Source organism: Canis lupus, chromosome 6 (assembly GCF_011100685.1).
Source record: "Canis lupus familiaris isolate Mischka breed German Shepherd chromosome 6, alternate assembly UU_Cfam_GSD_1.0, whole genome shotgun sequence".
Lineage (NCBI taxonomy): Eukaryota > Metazoa > Chordata > Mammalia > Carnivora > Canidae > Canis > Canis lupus.
Window position 1 is genome coordinate 38,643,109 of NC_049227.1, and position 24,754 is coordinate 38,667,862.

At 60.5% G+C, this 24,754-nt stretch overlaps 3 protein-coding genes across 7 annotated transcripts; 1 reads left to right on the forward strand and 2 right to left on the reverse strand.

The window, feature by feature from the left end:
* Window positions 1–2,451: 2,451 nt before the first annotated feature.
* On the forward strand, window positions 2,452–11,984 carry PKMYT1 (protein kinase, membrane associated tyrosine/threonine 1). Its single transcript, XM_038540649.1, is given in 9 exon segments — window positions 2,452–2,557; window positions 4,203–4,244; window positions 7,741–8,248; window positions 9,060–9,553; window positions 10,162–10,268; window positions 10,394–10,566; window positions 10,652–10,809; window positions 11,559–11,657; window positions 11,742–11,984. Coding segments are annotated over 7 exon segments (1,494 nt in total). The 5' UTR covers window positions 2,452–2,557; window positions 4,203–4,244; window positions 7,741–7,897; the 3' UTR covers window positions 11,854–11,984.
* Window positions 7,419–15,163, reverse strand: PAQR4 (progestin and adipoQ receptor family member 4). 2 transcript variants are annotated; one of them, XM_038540650.1, is made up of 3 exons: window positions 14,943–15,163; window positions 13,416–13,637; window positions 7,419–12,904 (listed from the first exon to the last, which is right to left on the reverse strand). In XM_038540650.1, exons 1-3 carry the CDS (start codon window positions 15,106–15,108, stop codon window positions 12,456–12,458), a joined length of 837 nt encoding a protein of 278 aa, XP_038396578.1. In that variant the 5' UTR covers window positions 15,109–15,163; the 3' UTR covers window positions 7,419–12,455. The 2 variants fall into 2 exon arrangements, with proteins under 2 accessions (XP_038396578.1, XP_038396579.1); XM_038540651.1 differs by having other exon boundaries at window positions 7,419–13,275.
* A 1,222-nt stretch (window positions 15,164–16,385) lies between these two features.
* KREMEN2 (kringle containing transmembrane protein 2) lies at window positions 16,386–20,195 on the reverse strand. Of its 4 annotated transcripts, none has more exons than XM_038538880.1 (9): window positions 19,732–20,195; window positions 19,357–19,531; window positions 18,523–18,614; window positions 18,299–18,423; window positions 17,940–17,976; window positions 17,529–17,861; window positions 17,327–17,449; window positions 17,163–17,244; window positions 16,386–16,957 (listed from the first exon to the last, which is right to left on the reverse strand). In XM_038538880.1, the coding sequence occupies exons 1-9, from the start codon at window positions 19,823–19,825 to the stop codon at window positions 16,747–16,749; spliced, it is 1,272 nt and encodes a 423-aa protein (XP_038394808.1). In that variant the 5' UTR covers window positions 19,826–20,195; the 3' UTR covers window positions 16,386–16,746. The 4 variants fall into 4 exon arrangements, with proteins under 4 accessions (XP_038394808.1, XP_038394807.1, XP_038394809.1 ...); XM_038538879.1 differs by having other exon boundaries at window positions 17,940–18,093; XM_038538881.1 differs by lacking the exon at window positions 17,163–17,244.
* Between the last annotated feature and the right edge of the window lie 4,559 nt (window positions 20,196–24,754).

Below are 24,754 nucleotides of genomic sequence, written 5' to 3' on the forward strand. Positions count from 1 at the left end.
CATGCTCTTACCTACTATCTGTACTTAACTTCACATTACAGTCCTTCCACACAGTGAAACATCCATTGGAAGTATATTTTCAAACGTAAAACATATTTAAGTCATTGCAAATTAGGCCTTCAAGACTGGGCAGCTGGAAGAGGCCCTGGGTCCAGGACTCCTGGAGATGGGGCTGGCACGGGACACCTGCACCCCGATGTTTATAGCAGGAATGTCCACAATAGCCAAACTGTGGAAGGAACCTCGGTGTCCATCGAAAGATGAATGGATAAAGAAGATGTGGTCTATGTATACAATGGAATATTACTCAGCCATTAGAAACGACAAATACCCACCATTTGCTTCAATGTGGATGGAACTGGAGGGTATTATGCTGAGTGAAGTCAGTCAATCTGAGAAAGACAAACAGTGTATGTTCTCATTCATTTGTGGAATATAAATAATAGTGAAAGGGAATATAAGGGAAGGGAGAAGAAATGTGTGGGAAATATCAGAAAGGGAGACAGAACATAAAGACTCCTAACTCTGGGAAACGAACTAGGGGTGGTGGAAGGGGAGGAGGGCGGGGGGTGGGGGTGAGTGGGTGACAGGCACTGAGGGGGACACTTGACCGGATGAGCACTGGGTGTTATTCTGTATGTTGGTAAATTGAATACCAATAAAAAATTAATTTATTAAAAAAAAAAAAAAAGAGAGAGAGATGGGGCTGGCAGCTGGAGAGGAGCCCGCCTGCTTCCCCAGGCCTCCTGGGGACGAGCTTGGGGGCTTTCACAGGATCCAGCCTGAGTCATAGGGGCTGTGGCTGCCAGAGATGCAAATGCAAAGAAAGGGTGCACGGAGGTGGGAGGGGGGGAATGCAGCCCCCAGAGAAGCTCTAGTCTAGGCTGTGGGCCTAACCTGGTGTGCCAGGCCCTCCTGTGCTGGCCCATGTACTGGAATGTTCGCACAAGGCGCAGGCACCACAGGGGGCTGGGAGCCCTAACCTGTCAGTAACTTGGGGGACTGGTGGTCAACACATAGACCCGTAGAAAGAGAACAGAGTTTCAGATGGAGATAAAAGTAATATGAAGATAAGGCGGAGGAAACGAGATGCAGTGAGATGGGCGGTGTTCTAGCGACGGTGGCCTGGAAGACGGACTCCCATCCACCCGGTCAAACGGATAAAAGCTGCAGCCGCGCAATTGTTAGGAAGCGGCGCTCGCTCCGCCCCGGCTCCCCGCTAAGAACTCGAAGGGGATCATCCAGTTTGAACTTCCAGCTCCGTATGGGAAGCTGCAGCAGCTCGGTTTTTGCAGAAGCGACTAATCCGAAGCTCAGCAAGGCCCAGAGCGTTCCCAAGGTCGTGCCCCAGGAAGGGGCCGAGGCAGGGCTGAGATGAGCTCAAATCTCAAATGCAAAGAATGGCCGGGGCTGCCTCGAAGGTGGCAGCGGTTTCTCCGGAGGACCTCGCGGGGGCGGGGAGAGGTGGCGTCCCGGGGCGGTGCGCGGCCGGCAGGACCGAGCCCGCGGGCCCGGGGCGCTCCACCCTGCACCCCGCGGGGACTTCCCGTCCGGTCCCGGGCACGTCCCCCAGGCACCTCGGGGCCCCCGCACGGAACGCCCCTTTATAGTCTCGGGGACTACGGCTGCGGGGCGAGGGCCGGGGCGCGGGGTCTGGGTCTGGATACAGGTCTGTCCGTATCCCGGGAACCGAGCGGGAGAGGCGCAGCCGCCAGCCCCGCCCGCGCCACGCCTTCGCGGGGACTCCGCACAGCGTAGCCGCCCCTGCCCGCGCGGGCGCAGAGGGGACGTCGCGCCTGCGCAGTGACAGGGTACGGCCTGAGGAGCCGGCGGCGACGCGCACGCAGGGCCGCGGGGGCGGGGCCGCGGTGCTCTGGGCGCCTCTGATAGGCTGCTTTGGAGAGAGGGCGGGGCCAGAGGCGTTCCTGGGCGGGGCCTCGAGGCCGGTTTGGAATTTTTGGCGCGAGCCGGTTCTGCGCGCGTTCACGGGCCGTTCCCCCTCCGAGAGTCCTCCCGCCCGGCGTCAGGAGCCGTCGGCCGCAGACCCCCGCCCGCCTGACCGCCCCAGCGGCTTCCGCGGCCTCTGCCCGCCCGGAGTCGGGGCCCCGGCCGAGCCGCGCCCCGCCCACCCGTCCAGGTGAGCCCAGGCCGGGGCCTGAGGGTCTTGGGCCGGGACGTCCCTCCCGGCCGCCCTCTGCCCCCTGACAGCCCGGTCCGGGGTCAGCCTCAAGCCCTCCGGGTCCCGCGGGGTCCCCGCCCACCGCCCCTCCGCCGCTCCGGGGCCGACCCGGGCCTCCGTCCTTCCCGGGCTTCCAGTGCCCGCCGGGAGCGCCCCTCCCCGGCGGCGGCCCCCCGCAGCCCCTCCCGCCCGGAGCCCCGCCCGCCTCTCCCCTTGCGCCCTCTCCCCCCGCCCCTCCCCGTGACAGCCGGCCTCTCCAATGGTTCGCCAGGGTTTCCCCGCGTCCACGGAGCTGAACCAGCTGTGGCCCTGCCCGGGAGGAGCTCACAGTCTAGCGCGGTAGACCGTGGTCAGCAATGTGTCCGGCGCAGCGAGAGGGTGAGGCCCCTGAGAGCTCCAGAGCTCCCGCAGGCCTGCTCGGGGCACCCCCTGTTCCTCCGCCCTCCTCTGTCCCCTGCAGGAGCTGGTTGGCCGGGCCAGCGGTATTCGAATGCAGGTGACACTGGGCTGGTCCCAGAGCTGGTTCAAGATGCAGGTGCCCGGTGTGCCAAATATGCTAGGACTGGGCCTGCAGGCTGTGCTTCTGCCGCGACCTAGGGGGTTCCCACACCCTGGCTGTGCACTTTAAGACGCCCTGAGATGGGAATCCTGACATGAATACCGGCAGGGGAAGGGTCCCCACGGGATGTAGGATGTCTTACAGGCCGGCCCCCATGGAGGTCCCTCCCGCAGCCCCTCCCTGTCCCAGCGACGGGAGGGCACACTTCAGACTGCTCCCTAGGCTTCTGTTACTGGTTCACTCCCGGCTGGGTATGGCATCTTTTGATACACTGTGGCTTCCTCTCAAAATTGGAGGACCCCTCCCTCCTCCTCTTTGGTTTTCTTGTTTTTGTTTCTCTTATAACATTATAGCAACACACCAGCCCTTTCTCTCCCAGCAAACACCCTTGGGACCACTGCACTTTGTTCTTTCATTACTGCTCAGAACAGTGTTTATTATATGTTACTTATTATGTAACAGCATTTATTGGAGGATGTGTATGCCTGTCCCAATTCAAAATGTCTCTGATTTTAGAAAGTTAATAGAGTACACATATCATTTCTATGTAACATCACCTGTGGGCCTAGGACATCATCCCATAATCAGGCACATAAATATTTTTTCTTTTTTTTTTTTTTTAAGATTTTATTTATCAGTTTGAGAGAGAGATAGAGCAGAGGGCCGAGAGAGGGAGAAAGAGGCTCCCCACTGAGCAGAGAGCCTGATGCTGGAGCTGGATCCCAGGACCCTGGGATCATGACCTGAGCACAAGACGGGCGCTTCACTGACTGAGCCACCCAGGTGCCCCCACATTAATATTTCTGTCAAGAAATATATGAATATTGACACTTAGATGGAAAAATAAGTCAGATTTTTCTGCTAATTGATTTTTGGATGTAGAAATCCAGTTGTTCCAGCACTATTTATAGAGACTTTCCAACTGAATTGTTTTGGCACTCTTGTCAAAGTCAATTGTCTATAAATGTGAGGGTTTATTTCTAAACTCTCAGCTGTATTCTGTTGATCTATATGACTGTCCTTATGTGAATACCACACTGTTCTGATTCCTGTAGCTTTGTTTTTAAGATTTTATTTATTTATTCATGAGAGGTACAGACAGAGGCAGAGACACAGGCAGAGGTAGACTCCCCGAGGGGAGCCTAATGTGGGACTCCATCCTAGGACCCCTGGATCACAACCTGAGCCAAAGGCAGATGCTCAGCCACTGAGCCACCCAAGCGACCCTGATTCCTGTAGCTTTGAAATCAGGAAGTACAAGTCTTCCAACTTTATTTTGACTATTCTGGGTCCTGTGAATTTCCATATGAATTTTAGGATCAGTTTCTCAGTTTCTGCAAAGAAACCAGCTGGGATTCTGATTTGGATTTTACTGAATCTGTAGATCAACTTGGAGAGTATTGCCATTTGATCAATATTAAGTCTTTGGGTCTATGAACATGTCACATCTTTCCATTTATTTAGGTCGTCTTTAATTTCATTGAGAAGCTGAGGGAAGAATGGAAAGTAAGTATATATGTATATGTATATATGTATAAGTATATATGTATATATGTATAATGTTTCTCATATTGACTTTTCTTATTTATTGCTCTGGTTCTCTTCATTTGTTTCTGTGGATTCAAGTTACCTTCTGGTGTCATCTTCTAGTCCAGTATAGTTCTGTTCCCCCCCCCCCCACCTCTTTTGGACTGGTATTTGTAAGTATGTTACATTTCTATACCTTATATGGCCAGTGTATAATTACATTGTATTGTTTTGTCCAATTGCCTTTTTTTTTTTAAGATTTTATTTATTTATTCATGAGCCACCCGGGCTGCCCAGTCCAATTGCTTTTTAAATCAGCTGGGTGAGGGGGGATATCCCTGTGTGGCTCAGTGGTTCAGCACCTGCCTTTGGCCCAGGGCGTGATCCTGGAGTCCTGGGATCAAGTCCCACGTTAGACTCCCGGCATGGAGCCTGCTTCTCCCTCTGCCTGTGTCTCTGCCTCTCTCTCTCTCCCTCTCTATGTCTGTCATGAATAAATAAATAAAAATCTTTTTAAAAAAATAAATCAGCTAAGGGAAGAAATATGTATTTACATTGTCTTTTGTATCACATAAGTATTTTTACCAATTACTGTTTGGGATCACTTGCTTTTTGCCTGGAGAATTACCTTTTACTTTTTCTTGTAAAAAACTAGAGCCTATTACCAATGAAGTTTTTGTTTTTACCCGGGAACGTCTTTATTTTACCTATGGTTTTTGAAAGATAGTTTTGTTGGATATAGGATTCTTGGTTGACAAAGGTCACCCTCCAACACTTTGAATATGCAACCCGACTGCCTTCTGGCCTTCACTGTTTCTGGTGAGAAGTCAGCAGTTAATCTCCTGGGGTGGGGGAGGCTTGTGAGTGATTAGTGCTTTTCCTTTTTTTTTTTTTTTTTTTTTTTTTAAGATTTCTATTTATTTATTCATGAGAGATAGAGGGAGGCAGAGGGAGAAGCAGGGTCCATGCAGGGAGCCCAATGCAGGACTTGATCCCAGGACTCCAGGATCACGCCCTGGGCCGAAGGCAGGTCCTAAACTGCTGAGCCACCCGGGACTCCCAGTGCTTTTCCTCTTAACACTCTCAAGATTATGTCCTTCTTTTTGGTTTTCAGCATTTTAAAAAAATATTTATTTGACAGAGAGACAGCACAAGCAGGGGGAACTGCAGAGGGAGAGGGAGAAGCAGGCTCCCCGCTGAGCAGGGAGCCCAACACAGGGCTAGATCCCAGGACCCTGGCATCATGACCTGAGCTGAACGCAGATGCTTAACTGACTGAGCCCCCGAGGGGCCCCTCTTTTGAGCATTTTTAATATGATGTGTCTGCGTGTGGATCTCTTCACTTATCCTACCTGAAGTTTACTGAGCTTATTGGCTAAGTTAATTCATTTTTCTTGGGGCAGGGAGGTTTTTCTGGGAATCACACTTGGGAAGCTTTCCTCTATTATTTCTTAGCATATTTTCCCTGCTGCTTCTCTTCTTTCCTTCAGTGTGCCATTCTGTACATGCTGGTGTATGTACTGGTATCCTACAATCCTCCAAGCATCTGTTCCCTCTCTTCATTCTTTGTTCCCTCTGTTCTTCAGACTGCATAATCTCTGTTGATCTATCTTCAAGTTTGCCAATCATCCTGGCAGTTCAAATCTACTGTTGAGCCCCTCCAGTGAGTATTTTTATTTCAGCATTATACCTTTCATTTTCATAATTTCCATTTGGTTCTTTATTTTTTTTTAATATTTTATTTATTTATTCATGAGAGGCAGAGGCATAGGCAGGGGGAGAAGCAGCTCCCTGTAGGGGGCCCAATGTGGGACTCGATCCCAGGACCCGGTGATCACACCTTAAGCCAAAGGCAGGTGCTCAACTGCTGAGCCACAAAGGCATCCCATCCACTTGGTTCTTTTTATAATTTCTATCTCATTATTAATATTCTTTATTTGGTGAGATGTTATCATCCTGATTCTCTTTGGTAAGCATGGTTTCCTTTAGTTCTTTGAAAATATTTATAGCAGCTACTTTGACGCCTTTATCTGTGAAACCTGGCATTTGGTCCCTCTTACAGGTAGTTTTTTGTCATCTGCTTTGTTCCTGTGTGTGGGTCACACTTTCCTATGTCTCTATATCTAGTAATTTTTTGTTGTCGAAAACTGGGCATTTCAGACAATGTTATAGCAACTGTGGCTCCTGGTTTCTCACCCCCCTCTGGGGATTGTGACTGTTGTTTGCTTGTTTATGTGCTTTGGATGGACAGGCTGGGCCTTTGGAGTGATGTCTCTTTTACCTGCAGTGTGAAGCCTCTGCTGCTACTCCTCAGAGGGCCCAGGCTTGGGCATGTGTGAGGTCACCTTGGAATGCCAGTGGTTTTACAGGGGCTTTCTTTATCCTTTTCCACACTTAACTGTTAGGCTCCACCAATTGTGGACTGATTGTTCTATTGCTTTTGACAATGCCTAGGGCATCAGTTGCTCCGTAGACTGAGCTAAGTAATTTGGGGCTCCTTAGACAAGGTAGCTTTTGAATTCAGTGTCTGAGGTTTGTTCTGACCCCAACAAAGCTCTTGTTAGCTATTTCTTTCCCCAGTTCTCTCTGCTAAACCAGCTGGCCTATAGGGTGCCTTGTTGCACTAATGAGATACCAGCTTCCTGCTATTTGCTTACCACCGAAACCTGCACTGACTTTGAGAGTGCCTTTAGGCTTGAACTTCCTACACATTGTTTGAAATCAAGTTTTTTGTTTTTTGTTTTCAGGGAGCGCTTCAGAACTTTCTTTCTCCATTGCCTGTTTCTCTGTAGGCGGAATCTTTGGGCCACAGGTCTGGAGCTGAGGGCAGGGACAGTGGTGCCCATCTCTCTGGGTGACACTGCTGCATTAGGGTGGGGACGGTAGCTTCTGGCCTTCTCTGCTCGCCCTTCCCATGGGGGAACTTCCTTTCTGTGAATGAGCCTGGGCTGGAGCGATCAGGCCTCAGTGTTCCCTGCCCTCTGGCTCTGAGCTAGAGCTTTTGCCCTGTGACGGGGACTGATGGAAGAGGGAGCCCCCAGCCTCTCTGCTGCACCTGCCTGGACCTTAGCATCTGTAACACGGAGCTGGAAGTGGAGCCCCACTAAAGGAGTTTTAGCCCTGCAGCAGGGAGAAAAAAGTCAGAAAAGAAACTTGGTTTCAGACCTTTGTTTTTACTTTTGAATTAGAGATAAGGGCTGGTGGGCCTGTGTTAATATTTCCACTTTCCATTTTTGGAAGAAGGTGCATATTTTAAAGCCAAACAGCTGGTTTGTTTGCCCTTATGTGGCCCTGGATGTGGCAGGGATACACATTCAGGCGGTCCAGCTCCAGAACGTGCCTCAGCTTAACCTCTGCTGGACTGTGGAAGTCTCTAGGACATGGCCGTGGGTTTTTCAGTTCATGCTTCTACGACCTCCAGGGTACAGACAACTCTGTCCAGGCCTATGTATATCTGTCCCCTGCCTTCTCCCAGCAGGTGCTCGTCCCTGTGGCCTCCATGTGTAAAGCAGAACGTGTGAGCAGAGTGGACGTGGCTGTCTTCCAAGGCCTCTTTGGGGCCACAGAACCAGGCACTGTTTGAGTGGACACACTGCTCCGTGCTGTGCACCTCAGGACCTCCTGCGCTGGTCATGCCTGTGCCCACAGAGGGCACCCCTCCACCCCTGAGTGGTACCCCTGTCCCAGTGCCAGCCTACTTCCGTCACGCAGAACCTGGCTTCTCCCTCAAGAGGCCTGGGGGGCTCAGTCGGAGCCTCCCGCCCCGGCCCCCTGCCAAAGGCAGCATCCCCATCAGCCGTCTCTTTCCTCCCCGGACGCCAGGCTGGCACCAGCCCCAGCCCCGGAGGGTGTCATTTCGAGGCAAAGCCTCTGAGACCCTACAGAGCCCCTCATATGACCCAAGCCGGCCAGAGTCCTTTTTCCAACAGAGCTTCCAGAGGCTTGGCCGCCTGGGCCATGGCTCTTATGGAGAGGTTTTCAAGGTGAGTGGGGAGACGACTCCTTGGGCTTGCTGGGGGATGCCCCCTGCCCCACCTCTCACCCCTGCCTGGATGGGACTGTCCTGGGCAGCCTGCTTCTCACAGGTTGACATGCTCCGTTCCTCAGTGCTTGATTCGACTGCTTTCGCCTTCCCCTCCCACAGGCCTCTCAATACACACTCACCCTTGTCCACAGTCTGGCACGCCTTACAGGCTCCTGGCTGCTTTCTCTCCTGCCCTGGAGCCAGCCCTGTCTGTAGGGCACACGCTTCCCCACCCCTTTGGCCGGCAGGCACTCAGGCTACCCCCTCCATGCCACTTTTTTTTTTTCTTAAAATATATTTCTAGTCATTTATATTTTCTTTAAAATGGTGATTCTGCTTACACAAGTACTACATGGAGATAATTTTGTGGTTAAAAAGTACAAACAACATAGGTCTGTAGACCAGTTCTTCCCAGAGGAAACTACTGTGCTTCTCAGGTGGGTGTCCCTCCTTCCAGACCCTTCTCTGTACATCTCCAGAGTTGACCATATAGAGACAAACTCATCTTCAACACAGCGGATCATACTGCCCACATGGTTCTGTAGCCAGCTTTCTTCACATAACTGCGTGCCACGGACACGCTTTTAGCCCAATGCTTAGAGCTCATAGTGGTTTATCCATTTATGCAATTGTGTGCGCGCGGGTCTCTCTAAGGTAGATGCCATGCTGCAACTTCCACACTTGTAAATTCTTAATAGAACCTGCCAGATAGTCATTCTAAGTGGTCATGCCACCTCCCGTCCCACCTGTGGGCACCGCCTCCCTTCCAGGTGCGCTCCAAGGAAGATGGCCGGCTCTATGCAATAAAGCGCTCGATGTCACCGTTCCGGGGCCCCAAGGACCGGGCCCGCAAGCTGGCTGAGGTTGGCGGCCACGAGAAGGTGGGGCAGCACCCGCGCTGTGTGCGGCTGGAGCAAGCCTGGGAGGAGGGCGGCATCCTGTACTTGCAGACCGAGCTGTGCGGGCCCAGCCTGCAGCAGCACTGTGAGGCCTGGGGCACCGGCCTGCCAGAGGCCCAGGTCTGGGGCTACCTGTGAGATACCCTGCTGGCCCTGGCTCACCTCCACGGCCAAGGTCTGGTCCACCTTGACGTCAAGCCTGCCAACATCTTCCTGGGGCCCCGGGGCCGTTGCAAGCTGGGTGACTTTGGGCTGCTGGTTGAGCTGGGTACGTCTGGAGCTGGTGAGGCCCAGGAGGGAGACCCCCGTTACATGGCCCCGGAGCTGCTGCAGGGCTCCTACGGGACAGCAGCCGACGTGTTCAGGTGAGGGCTGGGAGGGGGGCGGGGGGCGGTGCCGGGGGTGGGGGCTGCAGTTGCCCGAGGGAGGGAAGCCCCACCCTAGCCCAAAGTCAGGAACCCCGGCCTCGGGCTGAACATCCTGCCCCAAAGGGGTGGAGGCCTGCCCTGAGGCTGAGGGGGTTCTGCAGTCAGGCTGTCTAAGCAGCAAACCCTCTGGAGCCACTTTACATGAATCTATCCACTTCCTCACTGCACCTCCACAGGAGGGATGATTACTGCATTTACAGGGACTGGACCTGGCACTGGGCTCCCTTGTCCCTGCCAGTAATGCTGTTTGGCCTCTAGCAGCCATATCCAGCTTTATCAACAGAGTGGGGACAGGAACATGAGCAGACCCAGTGCCTGTCCAGTGAGCGGTGCAGGATGGCTCACCGGCTGGTGGGCAGCCTGTGCTGTGTGTGGGCTCCATGCCCCACACCATGGTCCCACCATTGGACCTCCTGGGGCCTTCTCAGGACCCCTCACTGCTCCCTCCCCACTTCCCTGGATCGGGGTGGAAGACAGCAGCCCTTCTGGAATCCGGGTCCCAAGGCCAACCTTGCCTCTTCTGTTCCTGTCCCCGTCCTTCCCAGTCTGGGTCTCACCGTCCTGGAAGTGGCATGCAATATGGAGCTGCCCCACGGTGGGGAGGGCTGGCAGCAGCTTCGCCAGGGCTACCTGCCCCCTGAGTTCACTGCTGGTAAGTGGAGGTCGGGGATGGTGCTACCTCCCACCAGGGGGGTCCTGGGGGATGGCATGGCTGGCGGTGGGGACCACTGGCCTCCAGGCCCAGTCGCCCCTGACACGGCCCTGCCCTGTGGACAGGCCTATCTTCCGAGCTGCGTTCTGTCCTCACCATGATGCTGGAACCTGACCCCAAGCTGCGGGCCACCGCTGAGGCCCTGCTGGCTCTGCCCATGCTCAGGCGGCCTCGGCCATGGAGCATTCTGTGGTACGTGGCTGCCGATGCCCTCAGCCGAGGGTGGGCCCTGTGGCAGGTAAGTCAGGCGATGGTGGCAGGATGCCCCACCCTGCTCCCCAGTGCCAGGGTCTGACCTGCCTCCACCATCCCTGTCCCCACAGGCCCTGCTTTCCTTGCTGTGCTGGCTCTGGCACGGATTGGCTCACCCCGCCAGCTGGCTGCAGCCGCCGAGCCCACCAGCCACCCCGCCTGGCTCCCCACCCTGCAGCCTCCTCCTGGATAGCAGCCTCTCCAGCAGCTGGGATGATGACAGCATAGGGTGGGTGAGAGCTGAGGGTGGGTGAGAGCTGAGGGTGCTGGGGGCGGGGGATAGGGGTGGTCAACAGCGCCAGGTCCCAGACCCAGGAGGATTAGCAGGGAGAGACCCCTCCCACAAACCTGGCCCCCATCATGCCCTGGGAAGGGAATCGAGGCCAGTGGGGGTACAGCCTGCCCTGTTTGAATGCAGCTGTCCCTTCCAAGCCCAGAGCAGGGAGCAGGGTGGGGGCCACAGCTCCCATGACAGCAGGGGCTGCCGGTGCTCACAGATGAGGTACTGTCCTCTCACAGCCTGGGGAGCTGCGCCCTGGGAAACTCCTCGGTTCTAGGTACCTGGTGGCCAGAGGAGAGGCTGTCATTAAGGAACTGTTACAAAAGAAAACCACAGGCTTGGGCACCACCCTCAGGAGGAACCATACCATTAACCCCTTCTTTAAGGAAATGTCACCCCTTTGCCATGGGGACACTTTATATCGACATGAAGTACCAGCTAAGCTTCATTTGCCACAAGGTCACTTCAAAGCCAGCTCTCCAAACCCATGTGTTCCAAAACGGAACAGAGGTGGCCTTTCAAAGTTGTGAAAGTGCTTTTCTCAAGGGGCACCTCGTTTCCGCTGGTCCTGACAGTGGTCCTGCTCCTGTCCATGGCAGGAGGAGCCTGGGGCTGGCTCCCTGCCCCGCCCAGCTGTGGTGGCCTCCGGGTGCACTCCCCACCCCTCGACACCTTACTTGTCTGGCTACCCGGTGCAGGCTCTCACTCTCTGCAGAGGCTGTCCTGGCCAGGGCTACTGGGAACACCTCCACCCCCCGCAGTGGCTCCCCCGCCCCCCGGAACAGGTACACACTGAGGTGAGCAGGCCCTGAGTCCAGGGGGGTGGGAGGTGGTGGCTCTCAGTCTCTGAGTGTCATCTGTCTCTCTTCCCTCCCACCCAGGGATGCCCTGGACCTGAGTGACATTGACTCCGAGCCCGCTCGGGGCTCCTTCCCCTCCTTCGAACCTCGGAACCTTCTCAGCCTGTTTGAGGACTCACTGGGCCCAGGCTGAGTCCACAAGCCAGCCTTGGCGCTTTTAACCTTTTAGCCACCCCCCCAATCCTCCTGGAGGTGGGGTTCCCTCTGGGAACTCCACTGGTGCCTCCTGCCTACCCATGTCTAATAAAATGTATTTGAATCTTGGGAGCGCCCAAGCTTGCTTGTGTGGCAACGCAGCGCTTCCTACCCTTTATTGATGTTGCCAGGGGTTTGTGACCCCAAGGCTGAGCCCTGATACAGGGCCCCAGGCCAGCTGACTGGAGGTAGGATCCAGGCGCTGTGTGGAGCAGAGATTTCCTGAGCAGGCACGTCCCCACTGTGTAGGTCGAGCCATCAGAGCATGGCACTCGAGGTGGAGGGAGGGCCCTCAGCCCAGTGGCCACTCAGTGCTTCATGTCTCTGTGCTAGCTGCCTGGAAAAAGCAGCTGCAGCCGCCCTCCTACCCCTTGGTCCTGGGATAAGAGACTAGTCCTGTTGCCCAAACCCCTCACTCCACAGTCTCTGGATGAAGGGAGAAGGGGTGGGTGAGCCTCAGGCTGCAGGGAGGGCTGGCATGCAGAGCAGAAAGGTCAGGAAATATGGGCTGAAGGCTGGGCAAGGCAGCCACGAGGTACCTTACATGTGGGGCAGGGTGGTGGGCTCACGGCTCTGGGCTGATAGCATCCCAACTGTCAGAGCCAGACGTGACCCCAGAGTCCCTCTGGCCACACCCTCACAGGTCACAGAGGAGGATAAACGGAGGCCTAGGAAGGAAGGTTTCCGTCTAGCCCACACAGACAGTACCCGGAAAGAAGGCAGGGAGGGAAGCCAGAGCTCTGAGACGTGCGTAGAAGAGGCTAGTCCACAGGGAAGATCAGACGAACGGGTGACGGCTTCCAGCTGGGAAGTCCAGTTTGCTGGAAGCATCCAGGGAGTCAGCCCCTCGCAGACCAGCAGGAGCGAAGGGCGATCGTCGGTCCCAGGTGACTGCAGAGAGGGTGACGTGGCAGGCAGGAGGTGGCTCAGTCTGGGGGGCAGGTGTGGTGGGCGGCCCAGAGCAGATCTGGCACGACGCCGGCGTGCAGCTGGAGGATGGAGCCCACACTGAGCAGGTGCATGATCTGGTGGGAGTTGCCCCAGTAGTCGAAGCGGCCAGGTCCCCAGCGCTCTGGCAGGCGGGCCACGTTCACCAGTCCCCCAAGCAGTGCCAGCGCATCCATGCGCAGGTAGCAGTGCAGGGAGCCAGGGGCGCCGGAGCCCAGCCCTACTCCCCGGGCCCCGAACACCAGGAGGCGGGCAGCAGCCTGCCAACCAAAGGCACGGAGCCGGGCACTGGTGGAGGGGGCAGTGAGGGCCCGCCAGCCAGCCACACCGGACAGCACGGTGTAGCCCACCAGGGCAGCTGGACGCAGCCAGGGCCTACAGGCCAGGGTGCAGTGGATGATGGGCAGCGCCCCTGTATGGAGAGAGGTGGGAGGCACGTCACCGGGGAACTGCCTGCCCTCTACTTCGGGGGCTCGTGTGAGTGACCCTCCCTCCACCTCCCTGGCGGCCACCCACCTCCCGTCCTTCAGGCCACCCCGTCGCGTGGCTCACCAAGGGTGTTGACAAGGCAGACGCCACACATGTCCAGGGCGAGGAGGCGGGTGTACACGGCGCTGCCCCCTTGGTGGCACATGAAGAGATGGTAGAGCACAGAGCCCGCGGGAGGGGCCAGGCAGGCCACACAGTGTGTCCCGCCCAGCCAGCCGTCCTGGCCCAGCTGGCCCCACGGCATGGTCATGGGCAGCAGCACCAGGAAGCCTAGCAAGGCCAGCCCTGGAGGAGGGAGACAATTATCCATCACGCGGCTTGAGCGCCGAGGACAAGCCATGTCCTCAGGGAGCCCACAGTCTAGAAATGATACAGGAGGGAGGAGGCAAGATGGGTCTTGATGATGCTCTTAGCATGCTCGTGGCTGGGCCCCCGGCAGGGGCAGGCCCTGTGCCTTCAGTAACTTCAGTGACTTAGCAGAGCTCCCAAGAGTTTCTGGAGGTAGAGACCGTTGTCCACACATTCAGTTGAAGAACCCAAGCCAGTGCCCCAGGTGACCCCAGCAATGAAAGCAGAGTAGAACCCAGCAGTCTTATCTCCTCCCTGCAGCATATTACCTCCCCAGAACACAGGTGGCCCCGATCCCCCAAACTTGGTGTGTCAGCAGAAGCCAGAAGGACGCATGATCTCATGCTGAATTTTATATAGGATATGTGGGCAATGATACTAGATCTGCGGGTCACTTAGCTTGCTTCTCTCAACCCCTGTGTCCTCTCTATAAGTGACCAGACGCAGGGAGGCTTTGGGTCTTTCTGTCTTCCAGAAAGGGCAGACTCAGGCAGGGGAGACCGGCTGCAGGAGCTCGTTTCCTACTTCCCCAGGGAGCTTTTCCTGCCCTCCATTCCTCTCAGCCCCAGCCAGGCCCTTCCCACCCTTTCCCCTGGGCACTCCGGCACTGCCCTCCCAGGGGTCAAAGACAGGCACAGCCTACTAGGCTGCTGGCTGCACATGGGCAAGGTCTGGCCAGGCCCCAGTCGGCCGGCGAGCCAGGTACCAAGGTTAGGCCCAGCGGGCTCAGGCCCCTCTCCTGGCCCGGACAGCCCAAGGAGTGGCAGGGCTGTGTCAGCAGATAAGGGCCGCGGAGGTGGGGAGGAGGGGCCGCCGCCAGGCGGAGCCCCGCGGCCGGGCGGAGGAGGGTGGCAAGACCGCCACCCCGGGAGGGGCTGGGGCCTGGCTTCTTTCCTGGGCCCCGAGGCCGAAGTTAACACCCATGTCCTGGACGAGCGCAGGCGGGGGAGGGTGCCCCGGACGCTGGGATTATGAAGGGGCGGGCACCAGGCTCCTCCCCGGGGCTCAGAGGGATTAAGCGGACTCGGTCCCCCACTCTGCGTCCCCCGTCTGCCCCGGGGGCCCCGCCCGGGAGCGGAAGGACAGTTCCGTCCGGGACAATGGCAGCTTTGTCACCAGGGCGCCCGGCCGTGCCAGGGCCCAGGCAGCCCGGGACCTGAACCCTGGGCCCTCGCCGGCCCCCGGGCCCCCGGGCCGGCTCGGGCAAGGCTGCCGCGGGTGCGGATGCGGGGCGCGGCTCACCGTGCGTGTAGATGTTGCCCAGCTCGTTGTGCAGGTAGAAGAGGCTGCGCAGACAGCCCGAGCCGCTGCTGGCCGGCCGGTAGCCCGTGAGCACGAACTTGTTGAACTGCAGGTGCGGCGGGGAGCTGGCCCAGTCCAGCAGGCGCGGCCCGGCCAGGAACGCCATGGCCCGCGCCGGGCGGGCGCCGCGCTCCTCTGGCCCGGCCTGGGGCTCACAGCTGCCGCGGCGCGCGGAGGCTCATCCCGGCGCCCGCCCGCCGCCCGGCGCTCCGTCCGCGCACGCGCCGCCGGGGGTCCTGGCCCGCGCCCCCTCCCGCGCTGCGCACGCGCGGCCGGGCGCCCCCACGCCGGGGCGGAGGCTGGGGCCGCGCGGGGCGCCGGAGCGCAGTGCGGCCGGCCTGGCAGGGGCGGGCGCGCCGCGGGGACAGCGCCTGGTGGCGGCGGCGGCGGCAGCGGCGACGGCCGGCTGTCTCTCCGCGGCCGGGAGGACGGGTGCGGCCGGACACTGGTGGGGACGCCAGACTCCGCCCCAGCGGCTCGCCCCCGCCATCCCGCCAGCGTTTCGCGCGCGGTGCCAGTGACGTCGACCCTGCGAGGGCCAATGGGCGCGGCTGGCGGGGAGGCCCCGCCCACGCCCAGACTTTGGCTCAATTAGCATAATATACGCGGTCCCAGCCTCATTTGCATGGGGCAGCTGTGGGCGAGGGCTCCGAGGTTCTGGGTCCCGGTGGCTCTGCTGGAGTGACCCCGGAGCCTTGTCTGCCTCGCGCGCCCCGGCTTTCCGCGCGACCCCCCAGGTCGACGCACCCTGGGGCACTCAGCCTCCCCGCCGCCCATCCCCACCCCTCACCCGGGCTCTGTCCAAGGTGCTGCCGGCCCCGGCCCTTCGGCCCAGGAAGGTCTAGACCCGGCGCGCCCCCACTCCAGGGGTGATCTCTCCAGTCGACTCAGCCCGAGCGCAGAGGGCCACGCTCAGATGCTCAGGCCTCTACAGGTGTGTCTGACGCGCCCCGCACCCTCGGGCGATGCCCTGCCCTTCGGACCAGTCTTCTGAGAACTTGGGCGCGGTCAGACTCGCTCCCTGTTATCGCCCATGGAGGGCACCTTCAGTTCCACCCGGAAAAGACAGGAATCGGAGGGGAAGAGAGTAGGCAGGAGGCCAAGGGAAAAAAGTCGGTCCCTGCCCGGGTTCATCCTAAAGCGGGTCCAGGAATGCATCCTCCTCCGGTTTAACCCCGCTCACCCCCGGCTTCCCCCTCCTCCCCTTCTCCCGGACCCCACCCACTCTTCTGCCTCTGCCTTTCTCAGTCCTCCGCCTTCCTGGCGGCCCCGAATCACTCCACGCTCCGACCAACCTTAATTTGCATGGACACACCCAACCCTGCTCCAATACCCTCATTAACATAACCCCTTTCATCACGCAGGAACTTGCAGAGCCCTGTATCAAAATAGGTCCTTTATTCAAAGTCTATGGTTGGTCTTTTGACTGCTTTCCTTGACCTCTCACATTTCACTTAGGGCAGCAGTCCAGGACCACCCCAAGAGGCTCTGGAAGCCAACTGAAATCAGAGACCCCTCTATCAAAGTTCATGAGGAAGGGGAGCTGGGATCCTCTTGCCCTTTGGCCTCTGCCATCTGGCCCCTGAGGGTCAGACCAAGTTCTCAACAGCACCAGATGCTTCCGGTCCAACGTCTGGCCTCCACGGGATGACCAGAGACCCAGCTGCCCTTAACGGGGCAGAAGGTCAGCGCTGAGTGCGGCATGGAGTCTCGGGTGTCCATCCCGCTTGCAGAGGGTCCGGAGTCAGAGAGCAGAGATGAGCGAGCGCAGGGAACTCTGGCTGGAGGCGCTCAGGGGCCGGTAACTCGCCGCTAGACCCTCAGCCTGAGGGTCCCCGGGGGGGCAGGGCAGGGCCACCCCTCGAGGCCGGCGGTACCACACAGCCCAGCTTCTCCCGGGGCCCCGCGAAGGCCCCAACGCCGGGGGCCCTTTTCCCGGAGCCAGCAGACAGCTCCTAGAGAAGGAGCAGACGTCAGCCGAACCCAACCAATCTTGCCTCCAGCGTCCTGCTTCGCCTGCGGTCGCCCGCGCGACTCCCTGTGTGGACGCAAGGCCTCGCCCCCGAGAACCCAGCCCGGCCCCCCTGGAGCTCCCAGCTTCCCAGCACCCCTCCCGCGCAGCGAGGCGTCCGCCCTCAGGCCCTGCCCCGGGGGGCGCACCGTCGGCGCAGCAGGCGCAGCAGCGACAGCAGCAGCAGCAGCAGCAGCACGGAGACGGCCGCGACCGTCGGGAAGACCCGGGCTGCGGGCACACGGTGCTGTGAGGAGCTGGTCTGGGCGGGGCGGCTCCCCAAACTCCCTCCCGCCTGGCACGCCCGCCTCACCCCCCATCGCGGCCTCCGGAGCCCCGGGCCGGGGGCTGCAGCTCGCGTTGGCCCCGTCGAGGGGCGCTGCGGGGGTCTGGGCCCAGCCCTCGGGCGCCGGGTTGTCAGCGGCGTCCTGCAGCCCTGCGGGGAGAGGGGTGAGGCGGGCCGGGGGTCGGGCCGGGGGCCGGGGGCGGGGCGGGGGCGCGGGCCGGGCTCTCACCGTGGAATGTGAGCGCGAAGCCCTGCGCGTGGCCGCGCGCGTCGCTGCGGAAGGTGAGCAGCAGCGCGGAGACCCGCAGGCGCAGCGGCCCGGGCGGCGGCCGGCGGGAGCCGTCGAAGGCGCGGAGCAGGCTGCCCGAGGCGGCGTCGCGCAGCTCCAGCCGGTCGCGCGGGTCGGCCAGCTCGAAGAGGCGGAAGGTGAGCTCCAGTGCGGCGCCCGGCGGGCGCAGCAGCCAGCTGCAGTTGCGGTCCGGACCGTACTCGTCGGGGAAGTCCGGGGAGTACACGACGCCCTGAGGCGCGGTCCAGTTGCCCTGGCAGGAGCCCACGGACACTGTGGGCGGAGCCGGCGTCAGAACCCCGGGCCGGGCTCCCCGCCCGCCCCAGGCCCCCCTGCCCGCTCACTCCTCACCTTCGTAGATGCCCAGGCGCCCATCGCCGCCACACAGCTGGCCTGGGTGGCCGAAGCAAATCTGGTCGCAGTCGGTAGCTGGGGCCGGGCGTCCCCGGTCCAGGTCGCTTTCGGAGCCACAGAAGCAGGCGTAGCCGGCCTCCACGCCCGCCAGCTGGGAGCACAGACTGGGTGACCCCCGAGGCAGGGGCGGGGGCAGGGGCAGGGGAGAGGGAGGCTGGGGCCTGGGCCGTAGGTGGGAGCCGGCCTGGAGCTTCCAAAATCAACGTCAGGGTTTGACGTCAGAGGTGGGAGTTGATTTGGGTCCTGAGATCAAGTTCAGGGGGTCACCGTTCTGGGCCGGAGGTGGGGGTCAGTACCTGGTAGCCCTTCATGCGGCAGAAGCGGAGGCACACCTGCACCGTGAGCTTTGTCGAGGTGCCGCTGGGGCCGCTGAGAGCCGGGGGGGCCCCCGAATCCACGAAGCAGCCCAGGTACCCCGGCACTGAGGAGCAGCAGAGTCAGGCTTGGTCCCTTCCCTCCAAGAGCCAACTCTACCCAGGCAGCCGGCCGTTCCCAGCCTTGCCCAGCCAGGCCCACTCACTGTGACACGTGGGGATGTCGCAATAGCGCCAGTATATGCCTTCCTCTGTCTCAGCTACATAGCACCATGGCTGCACGTCGCCGTCTGGGTTCCTGCCATTGGGGGAGAAGTGGTCCAGATCCCCCCACCGCAAGGGCTGCAAATCCCAGGCCCCATCCCACAACCTGTTCTCAAAACGGCCACCACCACGTGTGTTAGAACTTATTTGTTCGTTCCTCTCTGTTGTCCCACAAGTTCAGGTTTGTCCCACGTGCTTCTGGATGTCAACTTCCGACTGGGTGGGGGGTAAGGGGGAGATGTCCTTAAAGGGGCCCTGAGGACATATTTTGAGCTGCAGCTGTTGCTAGGACATGACCTTATACACAAGGACTTTGAGGCCACCAGGGGTTTCCCCAACCCTGTCTTGGGCCTCAGCCATTCTCTTGCCTTGGAACCCTACTTTAAGGCAAAAGTGGGGATCTCTGAGCTTTGTGTGTCCTCCCACTCCACTCCAGACAGCAGAGGGGGCTCTGAGCCCCCAATCCCTCCATCACGAGTAGAGCCTCTCAAGTAAGTTGTATGGCAAGGGCCCAGCCCCTTGCTCCAGGGCTCACCCCTGCCTGGGTTCCGCTGGCACGGGCTTCTGGGATGCCCAGGCCTGACCTGACACTGCAGAGTTTGGGCACCGAAGGCCAGTCCCCCACTGGAAAATGTTCAGCGCGTCCCGCCTGGCCCCTAGGAGGGGCTAGGCCAGGTCCCTCGTGCAGCTGCGCGCCCAGCCCCTCCAGGTGGACTTTGTGTCCCACGGGCCAAGACCTCCGCACAGCCCAGTCGGGCCCCCGGCCCTCCCCTCACCGGCAGAAGTTGTGCGGGCCCAGTCCCCAGCGGCCCTGGGGGTCGCTGGCGCTGCTGTAGCTGTGCTGCTGCGTCTGGTCCCAGAAGAGGCACGGGCGGCCAGCCCCGCGGGGCCCTGTGCGGTTCTGGTGGCCGCGGTAGTCGGCGCCATTCACCTGGAAGCACTCGGACAGGACTGCAGGACAACCGCAGGGGCCGGAGGTCAGACCTTCCCGCATCTCCACCACTGCGACCCCAACTGCCACCCTGCTTGCCAGCCAGCACCTCCGCGCCTATGGGGCCCTGGAGCTGCTCAGCTGCTCCAGCCACCGGCTCCGCCCCCTCCTCTGCCTCCGCCTGGGTGAGGCAAGGGACAGGAGTTGGGCCGAGACTCACCTGGGCTGTGCAGGCTCCCCGCCGAGGCCCTGAGGGGCGGCAGCAGCGGGAGGAAGAGGAGGAGGAGGAGGACCTGTGGGGTCCCCGTCTCCATCGTCCCCAACCAGAGAGAGGTTGCCTGGGCTGGAGCAGGGTCCAGGCCGCCCCCAGGGTCGCTCCGGGGTCTTCCAGGCCACCTGGGGGCCGTTGTCCTCTGACAGTCTGCTCTCCAGGCGCGCTCTCAGTCTGGACCGGTGAACTACCTCCCACGGGGATCTGCCTCCCCGGTTCCCGCCCCTGAAGGCGCCTCTCTGCCCCTGGTTCCCCCTGGCTGTATCCCTGGGGTCCTCTGGCCAGCAGCGCCCTCTGTCACTGCCTCTGGGGGCTCCAGGTCTCGCCTCCGCTTCCACGCCCACCCCCTCGGGAGGCGCCTTGCTCTCTGAGTCGCCCTCGCTCAGGTCTCTAACGCACTGGCTCCTGCCCCCCTCGCGTCCCTCTGTGGGTCCCTCCCCCTGGAATCCCTCCCTCCCCACCCCATCCCCCCCCTGAGGCCGGGAAGCCCCGCCCGAGACTGGAGCGGAGGCAGCAGGTCCAGACGCCTCCCACGCCAACACCCCCCTCCCCAACACCCTGCCCGGGGACCCCGGTGTCCCGGCCCGCGGCTCCCCTCCCCCCGCCCCCCGCTCGCTCCCAGGGTCCCCGCGGGCTCTAGGGCTGCGTGGAGCAGGCCAGGCCAGTCGGTGGACAGAAGGGCCCTAATGGGGCTGATACAAGACCCTGTCCCGAGGCCGCCCGCCGCCGGGACACCGCAGAGGCGCCCGTGAATCCGGCCCTCGCTCGCACTCCCGGTCACCCACCCAGCGCCACAAGCTCCAAAGCACACCCTCTTCGGATCCCCGCGCCCCTCTCCCCAAGTACCGAATGCCTCTGGTTTGACGAAGGAAGTGCCACTCCCTGCCCGCCCCCCCCCCCCCCGCCCCGCGCCCCCGAGACAAGCGGGACCGGTGGACGCTCAGTCCCGGACAGGCAGGGCCAGCTGGTGTCTGGGGACGGAGGCAGCTGCGCCCCTGGTCCCGGCCCGCCCCCTCCTCTCTTCCCCCTTCTTTCCGTAGGACCCCCGGCCCAGGCTCGCCGGGGCCCTCGCAGCGCCGTGGAATTCCCCCAGCGGAGCCCCCCCACCCCCACCCTGGCGGGGGAGGGGGAGGGGAGCAGGCCCGGGCAGGCGTGGGGGGAAATTCCCCGCCCCCTCCCCCCGGGCCGACTCCTCCGAATCCTCTGATCTCCCAGCGCCGCCCGCCGGCTGCCCCCAGGGCTTGGGGGGAGGCCAGCGCAGGTGCGTGGGAGGGCGGGGGCGGGCGCCGGGGCGGGGACGCGCGGCAGCGCCTCCCCTGCGGCCCCGCTCCGCGCGCAGCTCTGGCCGCTCAGTCCAGCCTCGCCCCCTGCCCAGGCCCTCGCCAAGCTGTTCAGCCCTGACAGAGCTGTCGGGGCCATTAGGATGGGAGGGGGAGCAGGAAGGATTCTAGAAGGGCCAAGATGTGGGCGGCGCCGGCGGGTCGGACACCTCGCAGTTGGTGCCCGGGTGAGCCTTCGGAGGAGCCGGGCTTGGCTTTCCGAAAGTAGGTGCCCAGGCGGGTGGCCTCCTGGGGAGTACCCCTCGGCCGCCAGGATGCCCAGGGCTCAGCTCCCGGACTCCTGGCCTTGCTGAGCACTGGACTGGGAGGCTCACCTGCGCAGGCCAGCCCAGCGCAGAGCACCTGTCTAATGCCCCCCTGGGCCAGGGGACAGCTGGAGGCCAGCCTTAGCTGCGGGTGGGAAAGAGGCAGTTGCTGCCAGGGCTCGTAGGTGCCCTCCCAAGTTTCTGGCCAGCAGGGAGCTGGGGTCTGCGGGCCGCGGCTCTGTGACCGAGTTGTGTGCAGAGCCTCACCACCAGGGTCACCGAATACCCAGGAAAGGGCTGGGTGGGGGATAGGGACAAGGGTCAGTAGGGAGAGTAGAGTAGGGACTGCCCCCGCCTGGCGGGCCAGGCTGTCGCGCAGTCTAATGTACTTCCTGAGGCCTCCGTCTCCTGCAAAGGGGAGGCTGGAGGACTGGGGGAGGGTGCTCCATTCCAGAACTGGGGCACCCACGTGAGGGGCAGTGTAGTGTGCTCCTTGCAGGCTCCAGTGCCAGATGACTCCCGGAACCTCAAACTAAAGAGGCCCTTGGCCCTCACCCTGCCACTTACAGGGAGTTCAGGAAAGTTGAAGGGCCTCACAGTCTCAGCCAGGACTTCCGCTTGGTCCCCCCAGACTGCCGTGGGGGGAGGGCTGGGTCCCTCCTACCTGCTCCGGCCCTCTACCTGTGTTTACTGACCCCGGTTCCTCCTGCTCCTGTGCAAACAGCTGAACTTCATTTTCCTGCCTCCCTTGCATCTGACTATGGGGGTGAGTTCGGGCCAACCGGGCGTGTGCAGGAGTGATGCCTCGGTACTCGAAGTAGGGGGGCCGCCCACCAGCAGCGGCATCCCTGAGGAGCTTGTTAGAAATGCAGGTTCCCAGGCTCCACCCCGGACATCCTTCATCAGGACCTCCAGGTTGGCAAAGCGCACACGTAGGCCCCTGCCAACTGGATGCGGAAGATGCCCAGGGCCTGGAGAGGGGAAGGAGCTGGATTGCCGGGTGACCTCGTGGAAGGTGGCCACCAGCCAGGAGAGTAGGGATGCGTGAGAAAGAAGCCCGTGTTGCCTGGCAGCTCCGCCGACACAGCCCTGCCCCGTCTAGTTCTGGTCGCCCGTGTTGCTTTCCCTGGCGTCCTAACGAAGTCCCACAGTCTGGGCGGCAGGGTGGCTTCCTTCTGGGAGCTGAGTGCAGGCTCCTTTGACGCCCCTCCACTAGCTTCAGGAGGCCACTGGGTCATCACTGGTGTGCCTTGGCCTGTGGAAGCATCACCACAGTCTGGCTTCATCTTCACGCGGCGTTCTCCCTGCGTGAGTCTGTGTCCAAATCTCCACCCCCCCGCCCACCCCGTTTTAAAAGATTTTATTTATTCATTTGAGAGACAGAGCACGAGCAGGAAGGAGAGGCAGACGCCATCCCAGGACCGGGATCATGACCTGAGCCCCCCGGGCGCCCTGTACTGCCAGACGCCCCCAGGAGTCCCAGATCTCTCTCTCTCTCTTTTTGAGGGTGCATAGTAGTCCATGGTGTGGCTAGACCACATTTTCTTTATCCCTTCATATGTCAGTGGACATGTGGGTCACTTCCACCAGCCAGCGTCCAACAGACTTGGGACAGGGACCTGAGCAGGACCCTGATTGGGTCCCCACTGCCCCCCGTCTTCACCTCCTCAATCACATTTAACAGAGATTGTTTGAGCCCTTGTAGGTGCTGGGCAAATACTCTTCCTTTCTCTAAAGCATTGGGGGTGAGAGGCCAGAGCCCAAGGGCCAAGCCAGGGCCTTATTGCCAAAGCCAAGGGGCCCTTCTAGAGCCTTCCAAATCCTCAGGGGAACAGTGGGATAGGCGGCCAGAAGGGTCTGGGCTCTGCAGGGCCGTGGTGAGGATATGGCCTAAGGCCAGGGACCTCCTGCCCCAGTACCTCTGGCTTTTGGTCCTTGGTTCATCATACTTGATGTGGAAACCAGACAGAGGACACCTGGGCCAGGTGCTGCGTGATAGGACTGCATTTTAGGGGCACCTGGGGGGCTCAGCAGTTGAGCGTCTACCTTCGGCTCAGGGTGTGATCCGGGGTCCTGGGATTGAGTCCCGCATGGGGCTCCCTGCATGGAGCCTGCTTCTCCTCTGCCTGTGTCTCTGCCTCTCTCTCTCTGTGTCTCTTGTGAACAAATAAATAAAATCTTTAAAAAAGAAAAAAAAAGACTGCATTTTAGAAAGCTCCTGGCGATCATGGGGATGGATTGCAGAAAGGGGGCAGTGGAGACTGCTGTAGCCATGCAGGCCAGTGGTTGGGGCTCTAGTGATTCTGGGGCCGGGACTGGGGGTGTTTACTCAGGCAAGGACCAGCGACACGGTTGTCTTCACTGTGTATGTGCCTTAGCTGGCGCCCTGGAGTGACTGTATCCCTCCGAAATTCGTATGTTGAAACTCGAATCAAATGTGATGCTATCAGGACGTGAAGCCCCTGGGAGGTGTTTAGGTCAGCATGGAGCTTCAGAATGGATCATGAGCGGCCAGAGAGTGAGCTAGTCACCCGCCCCAACGAGGACGCAGCAAGGAGGCTCTCATCAGAACGCACTCGGGCGTGCCCCCTCATCCCAGGCCTCCAGCCTCAGAGCCCTGAGGCGTGCACATTGGTTGTGGAAGGGTCCCTCCATCTGTGGCATTTGTTAAGACACCTTGGATGGACTGACACCCGAATCCCCCAAAGCCTCTCAGCGCCAGGGAAAGAAACCCCTTCTGCTTCACCACGTGGGGAAAGTGGGCAGAGTGAGTGAGCCTAATGGGTCTGGGGCTTCTTTTTGGGGTGATGAATATTCTGGAATTAGATGGTGGTGATGGACGCAGCACTGGTGAATATACTAAGAGCCACTGAGTCACAGACTGAGTGGCGCGTGGATTAAGGACAGGGCGGCACGCAGCACAGCTCTGGGTTTCTCCTCGTGCGGTGGAACCACCACGAGGAGGACAACAGGTGGCTGTCCCCCTCTGCTGCTGTACCCCGTGCCCACGGGTCACCAGGGCTGAGGCCGTGGAGGCGGGTGGACACACGGGTCCAGTTCCGGAAGACAGGGCCAGGCTGATGCAGCAGACGGACAGACTAGGAGGCCTCAAAGCTGCTGGTCAGGAGCTGGGCAGGAGAGGGCGGAGGGCTAGTCCCCGCCACACCAACCACCCAGTTTTAGGGGCGGGTGGGGGCAGGGGAGCCCTCCAGGGAGGCCTGGGCCAGGAAGGGAGGCCCAGGACCGAGGTGTGACCTTGGGAGGGGGCGGGAGGGGCAGGCGGGGAGCTCTGAGAAGCACCCGCTGACTGTCGGCACAGGAGTTCCTGGGTGCCAGGGTCCTGCGGGAAGGATGTGGGGGCCAGAGGCGAGGGACCAAGGGGCCTGA

What these genes read in the sequence shown, in the direction of transcription:
- KREMEN2 (XM_038538879.1), bottom strand. Translation starts at nt 19,825, where the DNA reads ATGGAGACGGGGACCCCACAGGTCCTCCTCCTCCTCCTCTTCCTCCCG. An exon ending in CTTCGCGCTCACATTCCACG is followed by an intron (nt 17,450 to 17,528) that starts GTGAGAGCCCGG and finishes CTCTCCCCGCAG; the next exon opens with GGCTGCAGGACGCCGCTGAC. An exon ending in TCCGGAGGCCGCGATGGGGG is followed by an intron (nt 17,245 to 17,326) that starts GTGAGGCGGGCG and finishes GTGTGCCCGCAG; the next exon opens with CCCGGGTCTTCCCGACGGTC.
- PAQR4 (XM_038540650.1), bottom strand. Translation starts at nt 15,108, where the DNA reads ATGGCGTTCCTGGCCGGGCCGCGCCTGCTGGACTGGGCCAGCTCCCCG. An exon ending in GGGCAACATCTACACGCACG is followed by an intron (nt 13,638 to 14,942) that starts GTGAGCCGCGCC and finishes TCCCTCCTCCAG; the next exon opens with GGCTGGCCTTGCTAGGCTTC. An exon ending in CTGCCTTGTCAACACCCTTG is followed by an intron (nt 12,905 to 13,415) that starts GTGAGCCACGCG and finishes TCCATCCTCCAG; the next exon opens with CTGCACGCCGGCGTCGTGCC.